This window comes from Cebus imitator, unplaced genomic scaffold, assembly GCF_001604975.1.
Source record: "Cebus imitator isolate Cc_AM_T3 unplaced genomic scaffold, Cebus_imitator-1.0 Scaffold381, whole genome shotgun sequence".
In the NCBI taxonomy this organism is placed as follows: Eukaryota; Metazoa; Chordata; class Mammalia; order Primates; family Cebidae; genus Cebus; species Cebus imitator.
In genome coordinates this window covers 1,503,649-1,520,046 of record NW_016107696.1, presented here as the reverse complement: position 1 = coordinate 1,520,046, position 16,398 = coordinate 1,503,649, and the positions used below count along the sequence as shown (strand labels likewise).

The 16,398-nt window shown below is 41.1% G+C and overlaps 1 protein-coding gene across 1 annotated transcript; it reads left to right on the top strand.

Annotated features, from left to right (window-relative positions):
- Window positions 1-13,590: 13,590 nt before the first annotated feature.
- Window positions 13,591-15,819, top strand: TMEM229A (transmembrane protein 229A). Its single transcript, XM_017507661.2, has one exon. The coding sequence runs from the start codon at window positions 13,746-13,748 to the stop codon at window positions 14,865-14,867; it is 1,122 nt and encodes a 373-aa protein (XP_017363150.1). The 5' UTR covers window positions 13,591-13,745; the 3' UTR covers window positions 14,868-15,819.
- The last annotated feature ends 579 nt before the right edge of the window (window positions 15,820-16,398 follow it).

Sequence of the window (16,398 nt, the reverse complement as noted above, 5' to 3'; positions counted from 1 at the left end):
ACGGGAGCTGGGGAGGTCACGGCTGAAGTGAGCTGAGATCACAGCACTGAAATACAGCCTGGGCAACTGGAGTGAGACCCTGTCAAATAAATAAATAAATAAATAAACAAACAAATAAATAAATAAAACATTTGCTTCTCATCTTTTTTCCCCCAGAAGTATGAGATGTGTTGAGATGAGTAATAAATTGGAGTAAGATTATAAAGGGCCTTGTGAACCATTCTAAAGAGTTGTGAAAGTAATGGACAGTGAGAGTGGAGAGAAAAGGACATATCTGAGGGACATTTTCCAAAGAGAACCACTGGTCTTTAAAGCTGATTAGATGTAGTGAGTGAAGCAAGAGATGTAGTAGAGAAAAACTTCAAGAGGGATGGGTGGTGAAGCCTTTATCTGAGACTAACAACACAAAACTGAAGCTTTTGGATGCCCTCTGAATAGGTAAACAGGGGAAGAGAGGTAATACAGAGTGAAATAATGACTTCATTTTTAGAAACGTTGAGTCGACAGCACCTGTGGAACAAGATGAAAATAGCTGATAGGATACTAGATATGTGAATCTAAGTTTGCAATGATAACAATCATGGGTTTTTGTTTACTGCCAGCTTCTGTGCTAAGCATTTTGCACACTGGAGCCGAAGTTGCTAACTCCTAAATATCTGTTCTCCCTCAACAATGACGTTTATCTATATTAATCTCCTTCATCTATACTAACAGAACCCATGATTAGTGGTTGGATATAGTTCTACCTGGAACCAAGACCATGCTTTCCAGCCTCCCCAGTGGCTAAGGGTCACCATGCCACTAAATTCTGACTAGTGGGCTGGGAGTGAAAGTGCTACTACTTTCAGGTACTGTTCTCAAGAGAGAACCTTCTTATCCTGCCTGGTAACTAGAATACAGACAATGGCTGGACAGCTAGAATAGGCATATATGTACTTAGGAATGTAAGTCACATACAATAAAGCATCCAGATGAGATGAGATCTGGATACCATAAACTGAGTGGCACCATGCCAGTTCAAGACATGTACTAGAAATTATTCATGAGGGAAAAATAATTTGTCTCTTTAGACCACTAACATTTGAATGTTCTGCCTTTTAAAAGAAAACCAAATAATAACTTTGACACACGTTATCTAAATCCCCATTAACAATATTAGTTGATGAATACTCTCATTATCTCACTTTAGAAATGAGGCAAGGAGAAGCTACAATAAAGGTTTGTCCAAGGTCATACAAACAGAAAGCAGTGTGGCTAGCATTTAGCCAAAGCAATCTGATGGCAGAGGCTATGCTCATGATCACCAAACTTCAGGAAAGTATCTAGCTCTCTGACCATTCCAAAGCAATCCCACACAGATGAAAATTTGTCTTTTCTTTGTTTAACTTTTGATTAAAGTATAATATATGTAGAAAAAAAGTGGACTTTTATTTCTAAATGAGGAACATATTCAATCAAAGTGTTATTTTGTTTCCAACCTAAATTCTTTCTCATGTTTTACATACTCATTTTTCCCTTATCCTCAGATAAGGGCCATAGCGGCACAATCTTTTTCATGTTTATTTTATGACCTAGAAACATTATTAAAGTTCTCTGGCAACTTCTCTTTTGCAGGCTAAATATAACCCTGAGTCTTTATGCCTTTCTTTTAGGCTTAATATCCCAAACCCTTAAATTATTCCCACTGTAAATCTTTGCAGATTCTTTAATGCCTCTCAATCTTTTACCTAACTACTGTTTGTGGTTGCAAATTTAGCAGCATATGGGGCTTGAGAATGAGTTTTTTCACAGCACTTTCCAAGTACCAGGCCAGGATTCATACACTAACACCTCCCCCCGACCCCCCGCCCCACCATATTTGAGGAGATTTAAATCCTTGATAAGTTCAGAGGTTCTTTCTGTTTTCAAGGACAAAGAGAGTTTTGTGTTATTGCCGAAAGCCGACATGAATAACTTGAAAACAAAGGGTTTGTCAATTACAATCTACTCTTTATGTTTTCAGAATTTGTTTTTGGCTAGCCATAATCCAATAAAATTTATCTGTAGACAAGGAGGACATGGGAAAGAGTAGTGTCGTAGTTCTCTTAATGGGAGAGCCCCTGTGGATAAGCAGACAGGAAGGGGTACACCATCCTAGAGAGGTAAATTCAGAGCAAGACGATTACTATGGGTTAGGTCTGAAAAGGAAGGAGCTCAGGCAAAACAACTTACTATTACAGACAAACAAACAAACAAACAAACAAAAAATTGGGTGCCCAAAATGCTTAGATTCAAAAGAGATACATTATTGTGAAATCCTAACAATGTTTTAAGAGAATTTATTTCTGGATATTCTCTTTTGCAGACCAAATATAACCCTGAATCTTTATGCCTTTCTTTACAGTCTTAATATCCCAGTGTTACTGGTGGCAGAGATCCAAGTTACCCCGAATTACCAGCAGCGAATCCATAGGAGTCCATAGCAACTTCAGTCCTTGCCTCCTCAGAAGATAGAATTCGAGTGAGGGGGAAAAAGGCAGAAAAAGAGACCAAGGCAAATTTCAGAGCAGGAGTGGAAGTTTACAAAGGCTTTAGAACAGGAAAGAAAGGAAAATTCACTTGGGAGAAACTCAAGCGCATACGTGAAGGTCCAACAGAAAAAAAGAGCAAAAAGAGGGGTCTTCTGCCTTGATCTTTACATGCTCTCTTCTTTCCCAAGATTCTTCCTCAGGGCGGGCTTCCCGCATGCGCAGTGCTCTCCTTACCCTCGGGAACTGCGCATGCCACGCAGTGTGTCTAGGAAGTTAGTTACGCGCATGCCCGTCTGAGGCTTTCTTCCCCTTCCTAGTGGTGTGTATCCGAATGCCATGCTTTGCCATTTTTGTCTCTGAAAGTGCATGCCTACGAAATTGCTTCTCCCTGGGGTCTGCGTTTATTAACATTTTGATGTTAACAGGCGTGAACCATCAGGAAATGATCTCTCTGTTGCGGAACCATCACCAGACATTCCGGTGGGTTGGGAGAGAGTCCTCTCCTGTCCCGCTCATGCCTATCTGCCTGTAACACCAACACTAAATTACTCCCACTCTACGGTGGGAATCTTTAAGGTTCTTCTCCCAATCTTTTACCTAAGTACTGTCGGTGTTTGCAAATTTACCAGTATATATGGCTTGAGAATGAGTTTTTCACATTACTTTATTTCAGAAAAGAAAAATGTCTTTTGGTATGGAGTCCTCTTAGAGGTAAAATTATTTTCAATTGACTTTTGGAAGGATCCAGAAATAAGGAAAATTAGAGGAAAGTTCAAGTTCGTCAACACTGTAAACTAATTTCAGGGAATAAATAATCTTACAGGGAAATAAACGATAGGAAGTATCATTATATACAAGCCGATAAATAATGCAAAGGGTTTGTATGTTCTGAGAAACTATTATTAGAAATTACGTTTTGTTTATTTGTTTAATATAGTGGTGGGAACGTGAAGTTCAGACCCAGCCTCGTCTCTACAAAACAAATACAAAAAAAAACTAGCCAGGTATGGTGGTGTAGTACCAGCTTCTTGGTAAACTGAGGTGGGAAGATTGCTTGAGCCAAGCAGGCAGAGGTTGCAGTAAGCTGTCATCACACCACTGCACTCCAACCTGGACAACAGAGTTGGACCCTGCCTAAAAATAAAAAACTTTAGACTCAGTAGTCTTGTGCTTCACATGACGAAAAAATTTCTCTAATAAATCGGAGCTGCTGCAAATAAGATTTAAAAAGGCTATTAACCCAATGGAAAGGGATTCGAACAGATAGTTCACAGAAGAAAAACCAATAGTTCTTCTCTACAAAAAATTCTCTATAATGCCACACTGCACTTATAATATGATAAGATCATTGAAAATTAAAGCTGCAATTAGATACTATTTTTTACCCTGCTAGATTGGCATATTTTAAAAAGCATAATAAGACATCTTTGGCAAGGGTGTGTGGAAATAGACCATTTTCTAATTGCTGATGAGAGCACAAATTGATGCAATTTCTTAGGAGGACAATTTGGCAATATCTATCAAAACTACAGATGTACACATCCTTTTACCTAAAAACATAACAGCCTCAATTCTTAAAATTTATCATTAACATATATACTCCTACACAAGTAATGACTTGTGTTTAAGGCTTTTATATTGTAGCTTTTTTTTTATCATGACAAAGGATTTAAAACCATTTCAATGCCTATCAGTAGGGACCTTGGTTAGATAAGTAATGATTCCCTTAATGTAATACCATTAAGCTGTTTTTCAAAAACACTGATGATGTGTTCTTTACATTATAGATCTAAAATAATTTCTACACAAAATAAGTGAAAAAAATAAGGTACAGATTAAAGTATACAGCATATTAGTATTGGCATTAAAATGGTATGGGGGCTTCTATTCATCTGTATATGGAATAAATACAAGCATATATTGTATGCTTGTATTGAATCTCTCTACATGAACAGCCAAAAATTAATGTTATACTAATAATATTATCCCAGAAGGAATACGAGTGGATGGAGGACAGATATATTACAGGGAGGTTTTTCTCTGCATAGCCTTTGTACCTTACAAATGTTAAAGATTTGAAAGTATTGCATATTTTCAAAATTAAATAAAAGCTAAATTTTAAAATAAATCCACACTTGTGCCCAGCCTCCCCTAGAGTTATGCACCAACAACTGGAATGCTTCAGCCAGGTATAGTCAGACCCAGCTTTACAGAATGTGTCAATATGAACAGGCCTTGGAGGATGGATTGGATTTGCCCAAGTAGGAGGGGTCCAAAGGAGGTTATTGAAGATAAGTAAAAGAAATAAGGTTGGAAAAAATAGATCACTATTTGATCTTGATTGCTGAGCTAAGGACCTGGGTTTTCTGCAATAGGTCATAACAATCCTTTGAAGATTTTTGACCAAGGGGATAAAATCTTCACAGTACTGATTTAGGAGGGTTACACAGACCAGAGAAGGATCAAGAAATGTGTTCTGGGTACATGAATTAGGTTGGTGTTGGAATAGTCCTGGCCGAGGTGATAAAGGTCTGAATGAGGGTGATAGTACTGAAAATGGAAAGGAGACAACAGATGATGAAAATGCACTTAAAGAAATATTGGAGAATAAAATTAGATAGGCCATAACAACTGCTGAATATGGGAGTTGAGAGATATTAAGGAGTCAAGGTTAGTATATTAGGAAAGTAAGAAAAACCTAATGAAGTTCTCTCAATTGCAGTCAGATCCCCTCCTGCATGCACAAATACACGCAGTGCTTTTTGTCTTCCATAATATTTATTATTCAGCGTGGTGGTCACTGTTAACTTACCCACGTCCCTGACTTGACTGCAAACTGCTGAAGCCTGAAGACCATGTTCTGGTTGTGGCATGGCTTCATAGCTATGGCATAGAAAGGCTCTGCCATAACTAGTACAAAAATGTTCATATGTATGCAAAATGAAATGAAGGAAGAGAGAAAGGGAGGGAAAGGAAGTATTTGTTTTAGAGGGAGAGGTGAGAAATGGAATTTTATCCATGGAGAATTGGAAGTAACAGTATATTATTCAAAGTAATGCATTTATACTTTATTTAACTTTATTAATTTTTTCAAAGGTCACTTTTGTTAGTGTCCACCCAGTGCAACCCATAGTACCGTACATCCCAAACATACATTCTCCACTACAAGCTTCTACTAGAAGACCATCGCTGCCCAGTCATGACTCCATAGTCCCATCAGTGGAAAATTCATGTTTAGCATCCCTAATCCAAAAATCTGAAAGCTGAAGTGCTCCAGAATTTGAAACTTTTTGAGTACCAACATTATGCTCAAAGAAAATTCTCATTGGAGCATTTTGGCTTTGGATTTTCAGATTAGGGATGCTTAACTGGTAAATAACACAAATATTCCAGAATCCAATAAAATCCAGAATCCCAAACACTCATGGTCCAAAGCATTTCAAATAAGGAATATTCAACCTGTGTTTGCTTTACTAATGGGTTCAAAGGTTCCAGCTAGGCTCCTGGAGACCTATTTAGTAACAATAACTAAAGCCTTAAAATGTACATATATTTGATCCTCCAACTGAAAGTTGAGGAGTGTATTATAGGTGAATAAACGTGATTGCTTGAAAAAGATGACGAAGGGAACGTTAAACACATGGAATTTTATAATAACAAAAGACTGTGAGGCTTGGCTAACTGAATTACAGAATATCTATACAAAGGGATTCTTTATAATCATCACAAATGATGCAAATTATCAAATGAAAAGATGCTCTCTAATCAATGACAAGAACAAATTATAAATTACAAAAGGAACACAATATAATCTCCTTTGGTGATACTATAAGATTGTCCAAAGGCTACATAGTAAAACATTAAGCGTGTATAGCTCTGGGTTGCATTCGTGGGTGGTATGTATTTGTTTTACTTTTTATTTTCTGCTGTCAATAAGCCACCCAGTCTATGGTACTTTGTTACAGCAGCCTCAACAGACTAAGACAGCCCTGATCAGTGAGCTCCTTTCACATAGCCAACGTGAAAGGGCTTGGATTTTAAATGAGAAACAACTCTGCCAGTAACAGTGCATGTGAACTTTAGTAATCCATATTTTTCAGATAAATATGAATTATAAAAATAGCCCTGTCATCACAAGATTGAGGATAAAATGAGAAAATGACTTAAAAGATTTAAGAAATGCAATAGCTAGGTGTTAAACTATAAAATACATTATTTTTACTCCTGTTGATTAATTTTTACCATAAAATCAGCCCACTATAATCCCAGTACTTTGGCAAGCCAAAAAGGGCGAATCACTTGAGGTCTGGAAGGTCAGAAGTTTGAGACCAGCCTGACCAACATGGTGAAACCCTGTGTGTATTAAAAATACAAAAATTAGCCAGGCATGGTGGTGGGCACCTGAAATCCCAGCTACTCAGGAGGGTAAGGCAGGAGAATTGCTCAAACCAAGGAGGCAGAGGTTGTAGTGAGCCGAGATTGTGCCATTGCACTAAATCCTGGGTGACAGAGCAAGACTCTGTCTCAAAAAAATAATAATAATAAAATAAATCATCCCCCAGAGCAGATTAGATTTACGTAATTTCATATCATTGTAGTGTAAAAGGAAAGAACTTTCATTATGGTGTGAATGTACTTTCACTTGAAGTAGCAAACAAATCCCACTGGCCCCTGACTATCTACCTACCTCTAGAGCAGACTATGAGACAGACAACAGATCAGAGTAAGGTGAACAACCAACCACAGGTACTTTGTCCTGCTCTGCGTATTAATGACGTCAGTTGTTTGGTTTGTTTAAGAGGATGGGACTTGGCAATCCTTGTATGCTGGCATCAAATCAGATCCCCCCAGAGCTGCAAGCCTACTATGCTATATACACCTCTCTCTATCCAGAACTTAGCTTGCTCATAATGACTAAAAAATTAACACTTTAGCCTAAACTGTGATTTAAGTGAGAGGACAAGATCCATGTATTCAGCTTTGTATCTGCAGTTCACAACAGAATAACTAGAATGCAGTAGAGTCTTAATAAATGCAACAAACAAGACAGGGTCCAAACATTCATGGGACTTTATTTCCATTTTGTAAACTGCATTTTTGACTGAGGTGTTTGTTCAGTTACACTTATCTGCCTGCCATCACACCTCACTACGAGATGAGGCTTTGAAAAATTGGGTGAATCTTTTCCAAAGCCTCCAGATGAACAATCATGTTTAGTTACTTGTATACTTTTTCTATACAGAAAATATTAATATGCTTTGGGGATTCATCACGTACAAATGGACTGTTAAAAGAAGAACATATGCAAATTTATTTAAGACAATGCACTGAACCTAATCAAGCTTTTTCAAATTAGGATAACCACGAATAGAAGTGTTAACAACTGGAACAGCAGGGTATGGTTTTGCTTAACTTCAATATCTAGTAACCATGTATCAACAGCTGACAGGAATACTTGCTGCTTTACATACTCATTTTCATATTATCTAATTTCCAACACCTTTTGTTCTCACATCAGTAACAGACAGCGATCCCTTCCACGTAGCCATTTACTAATTTGTGAAGAAACCCAGAAGGAAAGATGGAATAAAATAAGTAAAGATACAGGAACAAAAAAGATATGAAATGACTATGTAGATTGTTGATTAAAATGAAATGCATGATAACGAAAGGGTGTGACTGGGAGGTGTGGGGTAAGTTAGTACTCGCTAGAAGAACTCTAAACAGAATTGATACCTTTTCTTACCAAATATGCTACTACAACTCATTCAAGATGACTTTGATATGAAGTGAAGAGGTAGCACAGCATAGCACAGAAAGCTTTGGTGTCAAGTGGAAATGGCTGCATATGCTTTGGCTTTAGATTTATTAGCTATAAGACTTTGGGCAAGTAATTTTTCTGAGCCTCAATTTCAACATCTTTAATGGGAGAGAGACAGAAGTTATATGAATTACTAATACTAATGAATTACTAATGTGAACTGCACAGCTGTATGTAGATATTCAATTAAGGGATATCTATTAACTATGAAAGTCTCTCTTCAGAAAGCTTCTATATTAAAAGTAAACCCCTAATGTAAGGGAGCATTATTATTCCAAACAAACTACTTCCTTTGGAAACATAATGGAATTGACTGGGATGGGGAAAATAATCTCCCTGGACAACTCAGGATAAGGCACTGGCAGGCAGGCAGAAATTATACAAAGGGAGTGCTCCTGATCTGAATCTTGCTCAAGGTGAAATTTTACTTTTTAAGCAAATTCTTCCAAAGCAACTCATTACCTTTTATTTTCTTCATCTCTATGAATTAAAATAATATATTCAATATCTGTTCCCTAAAAGCCCCTCTCCATGAAATCTCAGAAATAATCCTCAGTGGAAGTAATGATTCCTAATGAAAAGTAGGCGCTCCAAGAAATTTCAGGACCAGAAGAGAAACAGAAGAGAAGGCCCAAAGTTAAAAATTAATAATGTAAAAGAGCACAAAAAGCCATGAGGAAGAGCTACAAAAGGAAAAGGAAGAAAACTCCTGATGTCAACATGCCTCCCCATTAACTAAATTATCAGAAGGAATAAAAGGAGTATAGTATAAAGAAGAGCTTTGTAAAGATATACAACAGGAACAATGGGGCAGATTTCCAAGATGATCCCCTAACAGTGTTGTATCCAAAAAGGTCACATGCTCCTATATGATCTTCCTGCATTTTGCCACTAGCACTAGTAGTCTCCTCCTGACAGCCTATTCACCCTCACTGATGTTTAAACAACATATAGGAGTTCTTTAATTTGAAACTTTAGCATACAACAAATGAAATTTAAAAAGAAGATGTCAGAAAAATAAATGAAACTATAAGCATAGGCATACAAACGTTTTATAACTTTAGTATGCAGGTATGGTTTTATTGCAGTCAATAAACCTCTCTCCCTTCACACCCCCTCTACCACACATACTGGGATGAGCATTATTTTAGGTAAACTCAAAGTGCCAGTCCTACTTCTTTATTATCTTTACCTGTCCTTACTCAAATTATTCTCCTGAGTTTCAAACTTGTGTCGACATTAGATTGTGCAAACACCTACAGCCACACAGCTTATTGTCTACATGAATGTTACTTTAGAATCTGACCATCTTCTTCAACATGGCTTTACTATTACAATGTCATTATTTCCCTGGGGCAGGGCTTCATGTAATAGTACATGAAGTATTATCCTTGTAATAGTACAACTGTACTAGTATTGCAAGAAGCCTTGGCCAAGAGAGATAAAAGTTTACCACTTTTTCTCAACACTCTTTTTGAAGCACTCACCTCAAAACCCTGTCCTTGCTGCATCCACCAATTATAAACCAATACATCATAATCATTACCCAACTCTCATCAATCCCTCATATTGAAAAGTTCATCTTAAACCAGGAACCAAAACCCTCATAAATAGCCCCAACTTCGCCCTCCCTCTCCGAGGTGTTATTAAAAGTTTGTCAAAGTAGAGAGCTCCCTTACCATGGTAAGCCACAAGCTTAGCTTTGCCCTATCAACGAGTTATTTAGGTGATATTTTTAGGTAGCAAACATTAAAGGACTGAAAGCCTTCTTGGATAGATGTCTTCCTTCTTAGTTTGATAATTACAGTATATAAGAGATAAGCATATGTGTATAATTTTATTCTTAATAAGAAAGGTTTAGGCTGGGCACAGTGGCTTATGTCTGTAATCCAGGTATTTTGGGATGCCAAAGTGGGAGGATCACTTGAGTCCAGGATTTCTAGACTAGCCTGGGCAACATAGGGAAACCCTGTCTCAACAAAAAACAAAAAAGTAGCCAGGTATGTGGTACATGCCTGTAGTCCCAGCTACTTGCGGGGCGAGGTAGAAGGATCAATTGAGTTTGGGAGGTCAAGGCTGTAGTGAGCCAACATGGCGCTACTGCACTCCAGCCTGGGAGGCAGAGGGAGACTCTGTCACAAAAAAAAAAAAAAAAAAAAAAAAAAGAAAGAAAGAAAGAAAAAGAAAAGAAAGGTTTGTAGGTGTGTATATCTACTACTGCTAATATAACTGCTGTTTTCTCTATCATTACATTCATATTACCCAGTTGAACTTCCCTTTAGCTTTTTCCTTAATGTTATGTTCTCCATGTACTTGCTGTCTGTTTTTCTGTGTGCAATGAAAGGTCTCAGGCTTGCCATACATCTAAAAGGCAACCTGGAACCTATGGCCTCTAGGCAACAATTCATTAATTGAATTAGATTAATGACCACGATCCTCCAAAGGACCCTTGCACTAATTTTCAAATTTCTCCTTAGTCACACTGATGACCCTGGTTCCAGGGGTTGTACCAGTTTATAGCCAACTTGACCAGTCAGTGTTTGTGCCACATGAACTATTACACCATTACAAAGATAGTTTCCCAAACAGTTTCTTGACCCCTGAGGTCAAAGATGCCTGTGTTTGACACAGATGAAAAATGCCCCAAAGTATTCTTTGAGTGACTGCCCCAGACCTAAGGAATCTCAGTGATGCTGTTTCACTGTGGTTTCCTGTTTCTTACTTTTAAACTCCCTTCATTATTATATCCATCAACTCCCAAAGTTGCTGCGTTTACAGATGTACCTTTGCAACCTAATGCAATGCGGGGATTCAGAAAACAAGACCCCACAATGAAGGCCTCGTAAGCAGCCTGAGAAACAAAAGATTTTCTCTGACATTCTTCTACCTGCAGTCTCTCAGACTAAGGCTAGCCAAAGAAACTAGAATCCCTCTTCCCTAAGGCAGGTCATAGAAACCAAAACCCATTTTCCTCAAAGGAATGAAATGATGAAGGGAGTTTAAAAGTTTCATTCATATACATATACACATATAAATTTTATACATGTTCTATTATACTGTGTAATTTATAAAATATATAAGGTATACCAAATACATTTTTAAATGCTGAAATTAAAAATATAGCTCTATTTTTTTAAAACCAAAAGATTTTCCTACACTCCTTGGGATGAATTCTAGGCTGGACTACAAAATCAGACCTTTCAATGTTTTCCTTGCATCCTTAAGAAAAGTTAGAATAAATGGAAGACTTGGGCCCTTGAAGTTTAATTTACTATTTGAAAACAATTCAAATTTAATATAGCAAGTTAGCACACACATGTTTGAATGACTACATTTATGCTATTAGGATGAAGTGCTTTCCCTTGTCTAAACAGCAATTATGGAGCAAGAGTGCATTTGTTTTTAATATGTGATAAATTGGGCCCAGGATTGTTTATTTAATGAAATAAAAACTCAAACATTCATCTAGCAGTACAAACATCTAGTATGTACTACTGGATGATCATAATTACTTATTATTCATAATAATCATAAGTAGGCTTTATACAGGTATAATAGATGATCATTTTAACTAGATTACACACCTCTTAAAGAGAATACCTTATAACCCTTCATTTTCCCAGTGTGGGCATAGCATCTTATACATGGCAAGGTGCTCACAAAAATGTTTACATTATTTCTCTTCACTGTATTCGCTCAGGCACTTGGGCAACTAGGTCAAACCTGTTTTGCACAGGTTTGATGAAACCACTTCCTGACATTCCTGTCCCTGACATGAAAATTTCTCTTCTAATTCAGTCAACTTAGCTACCACAGATTGGAACGTGAGGGGTTGAAATAAGCAAGGAGACAGCGTGAGGAGGAGGTTGCCTTAGAAATAGAGGATCGGCCTTATTATGTCTATTCGCCAGAAGGAAAAAAAAAAATCCCCAGAAAGCCTTTCACAAAGGGAGGATCTAAACTCTAACAGAGAACTGTTACCTATCTGCACATTAATTTGAGGGAAGGAGGAGAAAGAGGGAGGTAATCGGTAATAATTCACCCCCGAGGCTCTTTCCAATTCCAAGACTGATTCAAAATTGGAAAGAATGGTGAAACCAACACACCAATATTCTGAATCCCTTCCATCCTCTCAACCAAGGAAGGAAAGGAAGGAAGAAGGAAGGAAGAAAGTAGGGAGTGAGGGAGGGGAGAAAGGGGAAAGGGGAAGGGAAGGAGAGAAGGGACAGAAAAAGAAAAACCCTGGCCTTCTATGTCACTCTCCATTTCTGGGATGACCTAGTTCTGCCAAAAGAAGAACCCATCACCGAGGTGCGCCAGGACAAGGTACCATTACCCACCTGAGACCTCACAGTAGCCAGAACAAAGCATTTCCTCTTCTTCACACCCCAACCCAACCCAATTGGCCTGAAATCATTTTATAAATTCTGGGGGACGTCGAATCTCTGTCCTTGGCCCTGAGTAAACCCAGGAAAGAAGACGGGCCAAGAAAGAGATTGGAAAAGTGGATCAGGCCCCGCGGCAGCAATTTAGATGGAGGGTAACGCAGGGGCGGGCAGGCAAGGAGTCTCGTTTTTTCTCTATGACTGGGACATAGTTGGCTTTGAATAAGAACATTAAGTATACAGCACCATATTTTGGTCTTGAGCCCAGCCTCCGGCCCGTGGCACTCAGCCATTCGTCTCCGCCAGCCAGGCCCTGGCCCTGATTGCCACGACGCAGGGAATGCCCATCAGCTCGCAGTCACACCTGTTAGGTGTTTCTCCACTCAGTGCCTCCGCCCAGCAAGCGCCCCCAGCACCGCTGGAGCCCGAGCGGGCGCACGGGGGGGAAGAAGCTCGGCCGGGCCTTCCTGAGCAGACCCTGAGGGATTCAGTGCAGAGGGCTGGGCGGGCGGGCGCGTGGAGGCGGCCTGCGAAGGCGGGAGAGGTCGAGGCAGGCGGAGAGGGGCATTGGCAGGGCGGGGGCAGGGCCGCCGCTGCTCGCGTTACGTTCCCAGAGCCTGCAGCGGAGGCGCGAGGCTGAGCCGCGGAGGGGATGGGGCTTGCACCAGCTTCTGCATTTCCCCTCGCAGCCCCGGCGCCACCTCCACTTGCTGGGCCGCGGTGCCCGTTAGGCCGCGCAGGGTGAACGCGAGAGCGGGCGCCGGCGGGGGGCACCTCGCCCGGGACTGGAAGGGAGGGCGCTGCGGGGCCACAGCGGGGGTATTCCGCGAGCCGGGCGGCCCGCGCGTCCCTTGAGCGCACCAGCCTCGGCTACTGTGGGACCGCGGCCGGGACGGAGCTCCCTGCGCGCCCCCCCGGGGGCCGGGAGCGGCCGGAGGCGGCGCGGAGCTCAGCCGCTCGGCCCAGCAGCTCCGCGCACCCGGCGGCGACGGCGGTGCAGCCTGGGGCGTTCGGGCAGCCTCCGAGCCCATGGCGGGGAGCGACGTGGACAGCGAGGGCCCCGCACCGAGGGGCTGCGCGGCGCGGCGTCCGGGTGCCCCTGGCGGGCCAGGAAGCGAGGCGGCCGCCGACTGCCCCGAGCCGCTGTCCACTGCTGAAGCGCCGGCCGAGAGTGCCACGCTGCCCGCCTGGATGCGCCTCTACTTCTACGGAATGCACGGGATCACCCTGGACGTGCTGGTGTCCTCGGCCCGGCGCTTCGCTCGCAGCCCGGACCTGCGCATGCTAGGCTTCTCCTCGCCCTACCGCTGCGTGCTGCACTCGCTCACCCATTTCGCCCTGGAGAAGGTCTACCTGCAGCAGCGGCGCTGTCCCAGCGCCTTCGTCTTCAATTTCCTCCTCTACCCCTCGGCCCACGTGGGGCTGCAGACCCTAGCGGGCCAAGCGCTCCTGCTCAGCCTGGGCGGCGGGCCGGGGGGCGCGGCGGCTCCAGGGGCGCTGGACCTGGCGCTGCAGTACGTGCTGGCGCTCTACCACTGCCAAGTGTTCCTGAAGCGCTTCCTGCGCCTGCGGTACGGGCTGCAGAGGCGGCAGCAGCAGCAGCAGCAGTGGAGGGGCGCGCTCCCCGCCCCTCCTGGCGCCCGGGTCCCTACCGCGTCCGGAGCCCGGCGGCGACGACCCCGTGGCCCCAGGGGCGCCGCGGGAGCCCCCAGCCAGGGGCTGCCCGACCTACTTCGCTTTCTTTTCTTCGGAATGCATGGCTTTCTGGATGAGATCTTCTTCACCTTCTTCTTTAACGTACTTGGGCAGGGGGACGGGACCACCAGCGGCCACACGTCGCTCTGGTCCTTCCTTATGTACGGCAGCTGCAGTTTCGTGGTGGAAAAGCTCTACTTCCATCTCCACTACAGCCGCGGCTGGGGCACTTGGAAGCGGGTGCCCATCTACGTGATCTTTATCTATGTGTGGGAGCTGTCCTGGGGTCTGGGGCTTCGCACGTGCGGGGCTTGTTCCTGGGACTATTCTCACTACCCGCTCAATTTCATGGGCCTCATCACCCTGATGTATTTACCTGGCTGGATATTCCTTAGTGTGTACCAGGACCTACTTTCTAACGTGTTGTGGAGGGTGCAGTACGTACCAACTAACTAAAACCAAAAAAAAAAAANAAAAAAAAAAAAGAAAAAAAGAAAGAAAAGAAAGAAGAAAGAAAGAAAAGAGAAAATCACTGGATTCCCAGGAATGAATGAGATTTATTTTTACACATTTAAAATGAAGTGGGATTTTTAGTCCTTTAATTTTTATACGCTTTACTAAACTCTTCCAAAATGTTTTATTCCACCTTTTAGTTTTTCTATTTGAAACCCATATATACTTTGAAACATTACTCAAAACATAATTTAAAGTACTTAAATGTTTTAAAACGTTTACAAGCCCGAATAGTAAAACCGTTATACCTTAACATCAGAATGGTTTAGTAGTTTTTACCTATCTGGCCATAGATGAGTGATAGCTACTAATTTGGGAGGCTGGAGGGGGAGATGTTTAAATCAAAGACCAGTGATTTTTACAAGATTTGGCTAAATTTTCTGATTCGATGATTTGTTTACTTTCTTTTTAATCTAATTTCATTTTAATTCCTTGCCGTATTTACCAATGACTGAAGAAACTTAACGTCTTGTACTCTTGAAACTACAGTTAATAGCTCTTAAAGTGCCTCCGTCTAGCACACAAGTGAAAGAGGCTGAAAAATGTGAAAGCACGTCCTATGAACAGATTTTTAAATGAGAGATATTTTCTAGCAACTCAGACAGCTGACACTGTGTTAAGATATTTGATCTCCATCCTGGAAATGATTGCTTTCCAATGTGGGTAAGCCTTAAACACCAGGTGTGTTAACGTTGATCAGATCCTGTGTTATCTATGGCTGTAAATTTTTGTTACTGTGCAATAATGCAAAATGTTTACCTTACATAGCCAAGGGCCAAGTGAAATTATATCACCTTCCACAGTGTTCTAACTCCAAGGACCCTTTTCTACATGGAACTTCAAGGGCAGAAACATTACCTTTGAATAAAATGAACCTGAATGTTCACTCTAATTATATTAAGCCTAATTGTTTTCTGTGAATACAGATATGTTTTCAGCATATTTATGCCATGGCTGTTTTTCCTTCTGGGCCCAGAGTCCTTGGGCCAGGCCTGATGTGGTAATGTGCATTATAAATCAATGGCAGCTTTGTGGTGACTTACTATTAATGTCTGCAAGCTCTGAAGTTTAATGAGATGACATAAACCATTTTAAGAAATCATGTCTAATTAATAATGTACTTTGATGTTGTTTGCTGTTTTATTACATTTATAAAAGAGTAGAATTCAGTGCAGCTCAGCCAGGGATGACGAATATCCTCTCAGTTTTTATTACAAAGACAATTAGGAAAATTTCATGTATAGAAATGAGTGGTTTTCTATTCAGATTATCAGCTTGCCTATACTGTAAAAAGGGACTTTTTCTGTCTTCAAAAAACGTTTGCTACAGGGGTAGAAAAGAATATGTATTTCAATTTGATTAAGTTAGACATAGTTATAAAAGTGTTATATATTTTAAGTCACTATTGAGGTTGTAAGCTAAATTAAGAGTAATGCTATATAATCAACCTCACCTGTGAAATGTATTGTGTGAA

Coding starts and splice junctions, on each gene's coding strand:
- TMEM229A (XM_017507661.2), top strand. CDS start 13,746: ATGGCGGGGAGCGACGTGGACAGCGAGGGCCCCGCACCGAGGGGCTGC.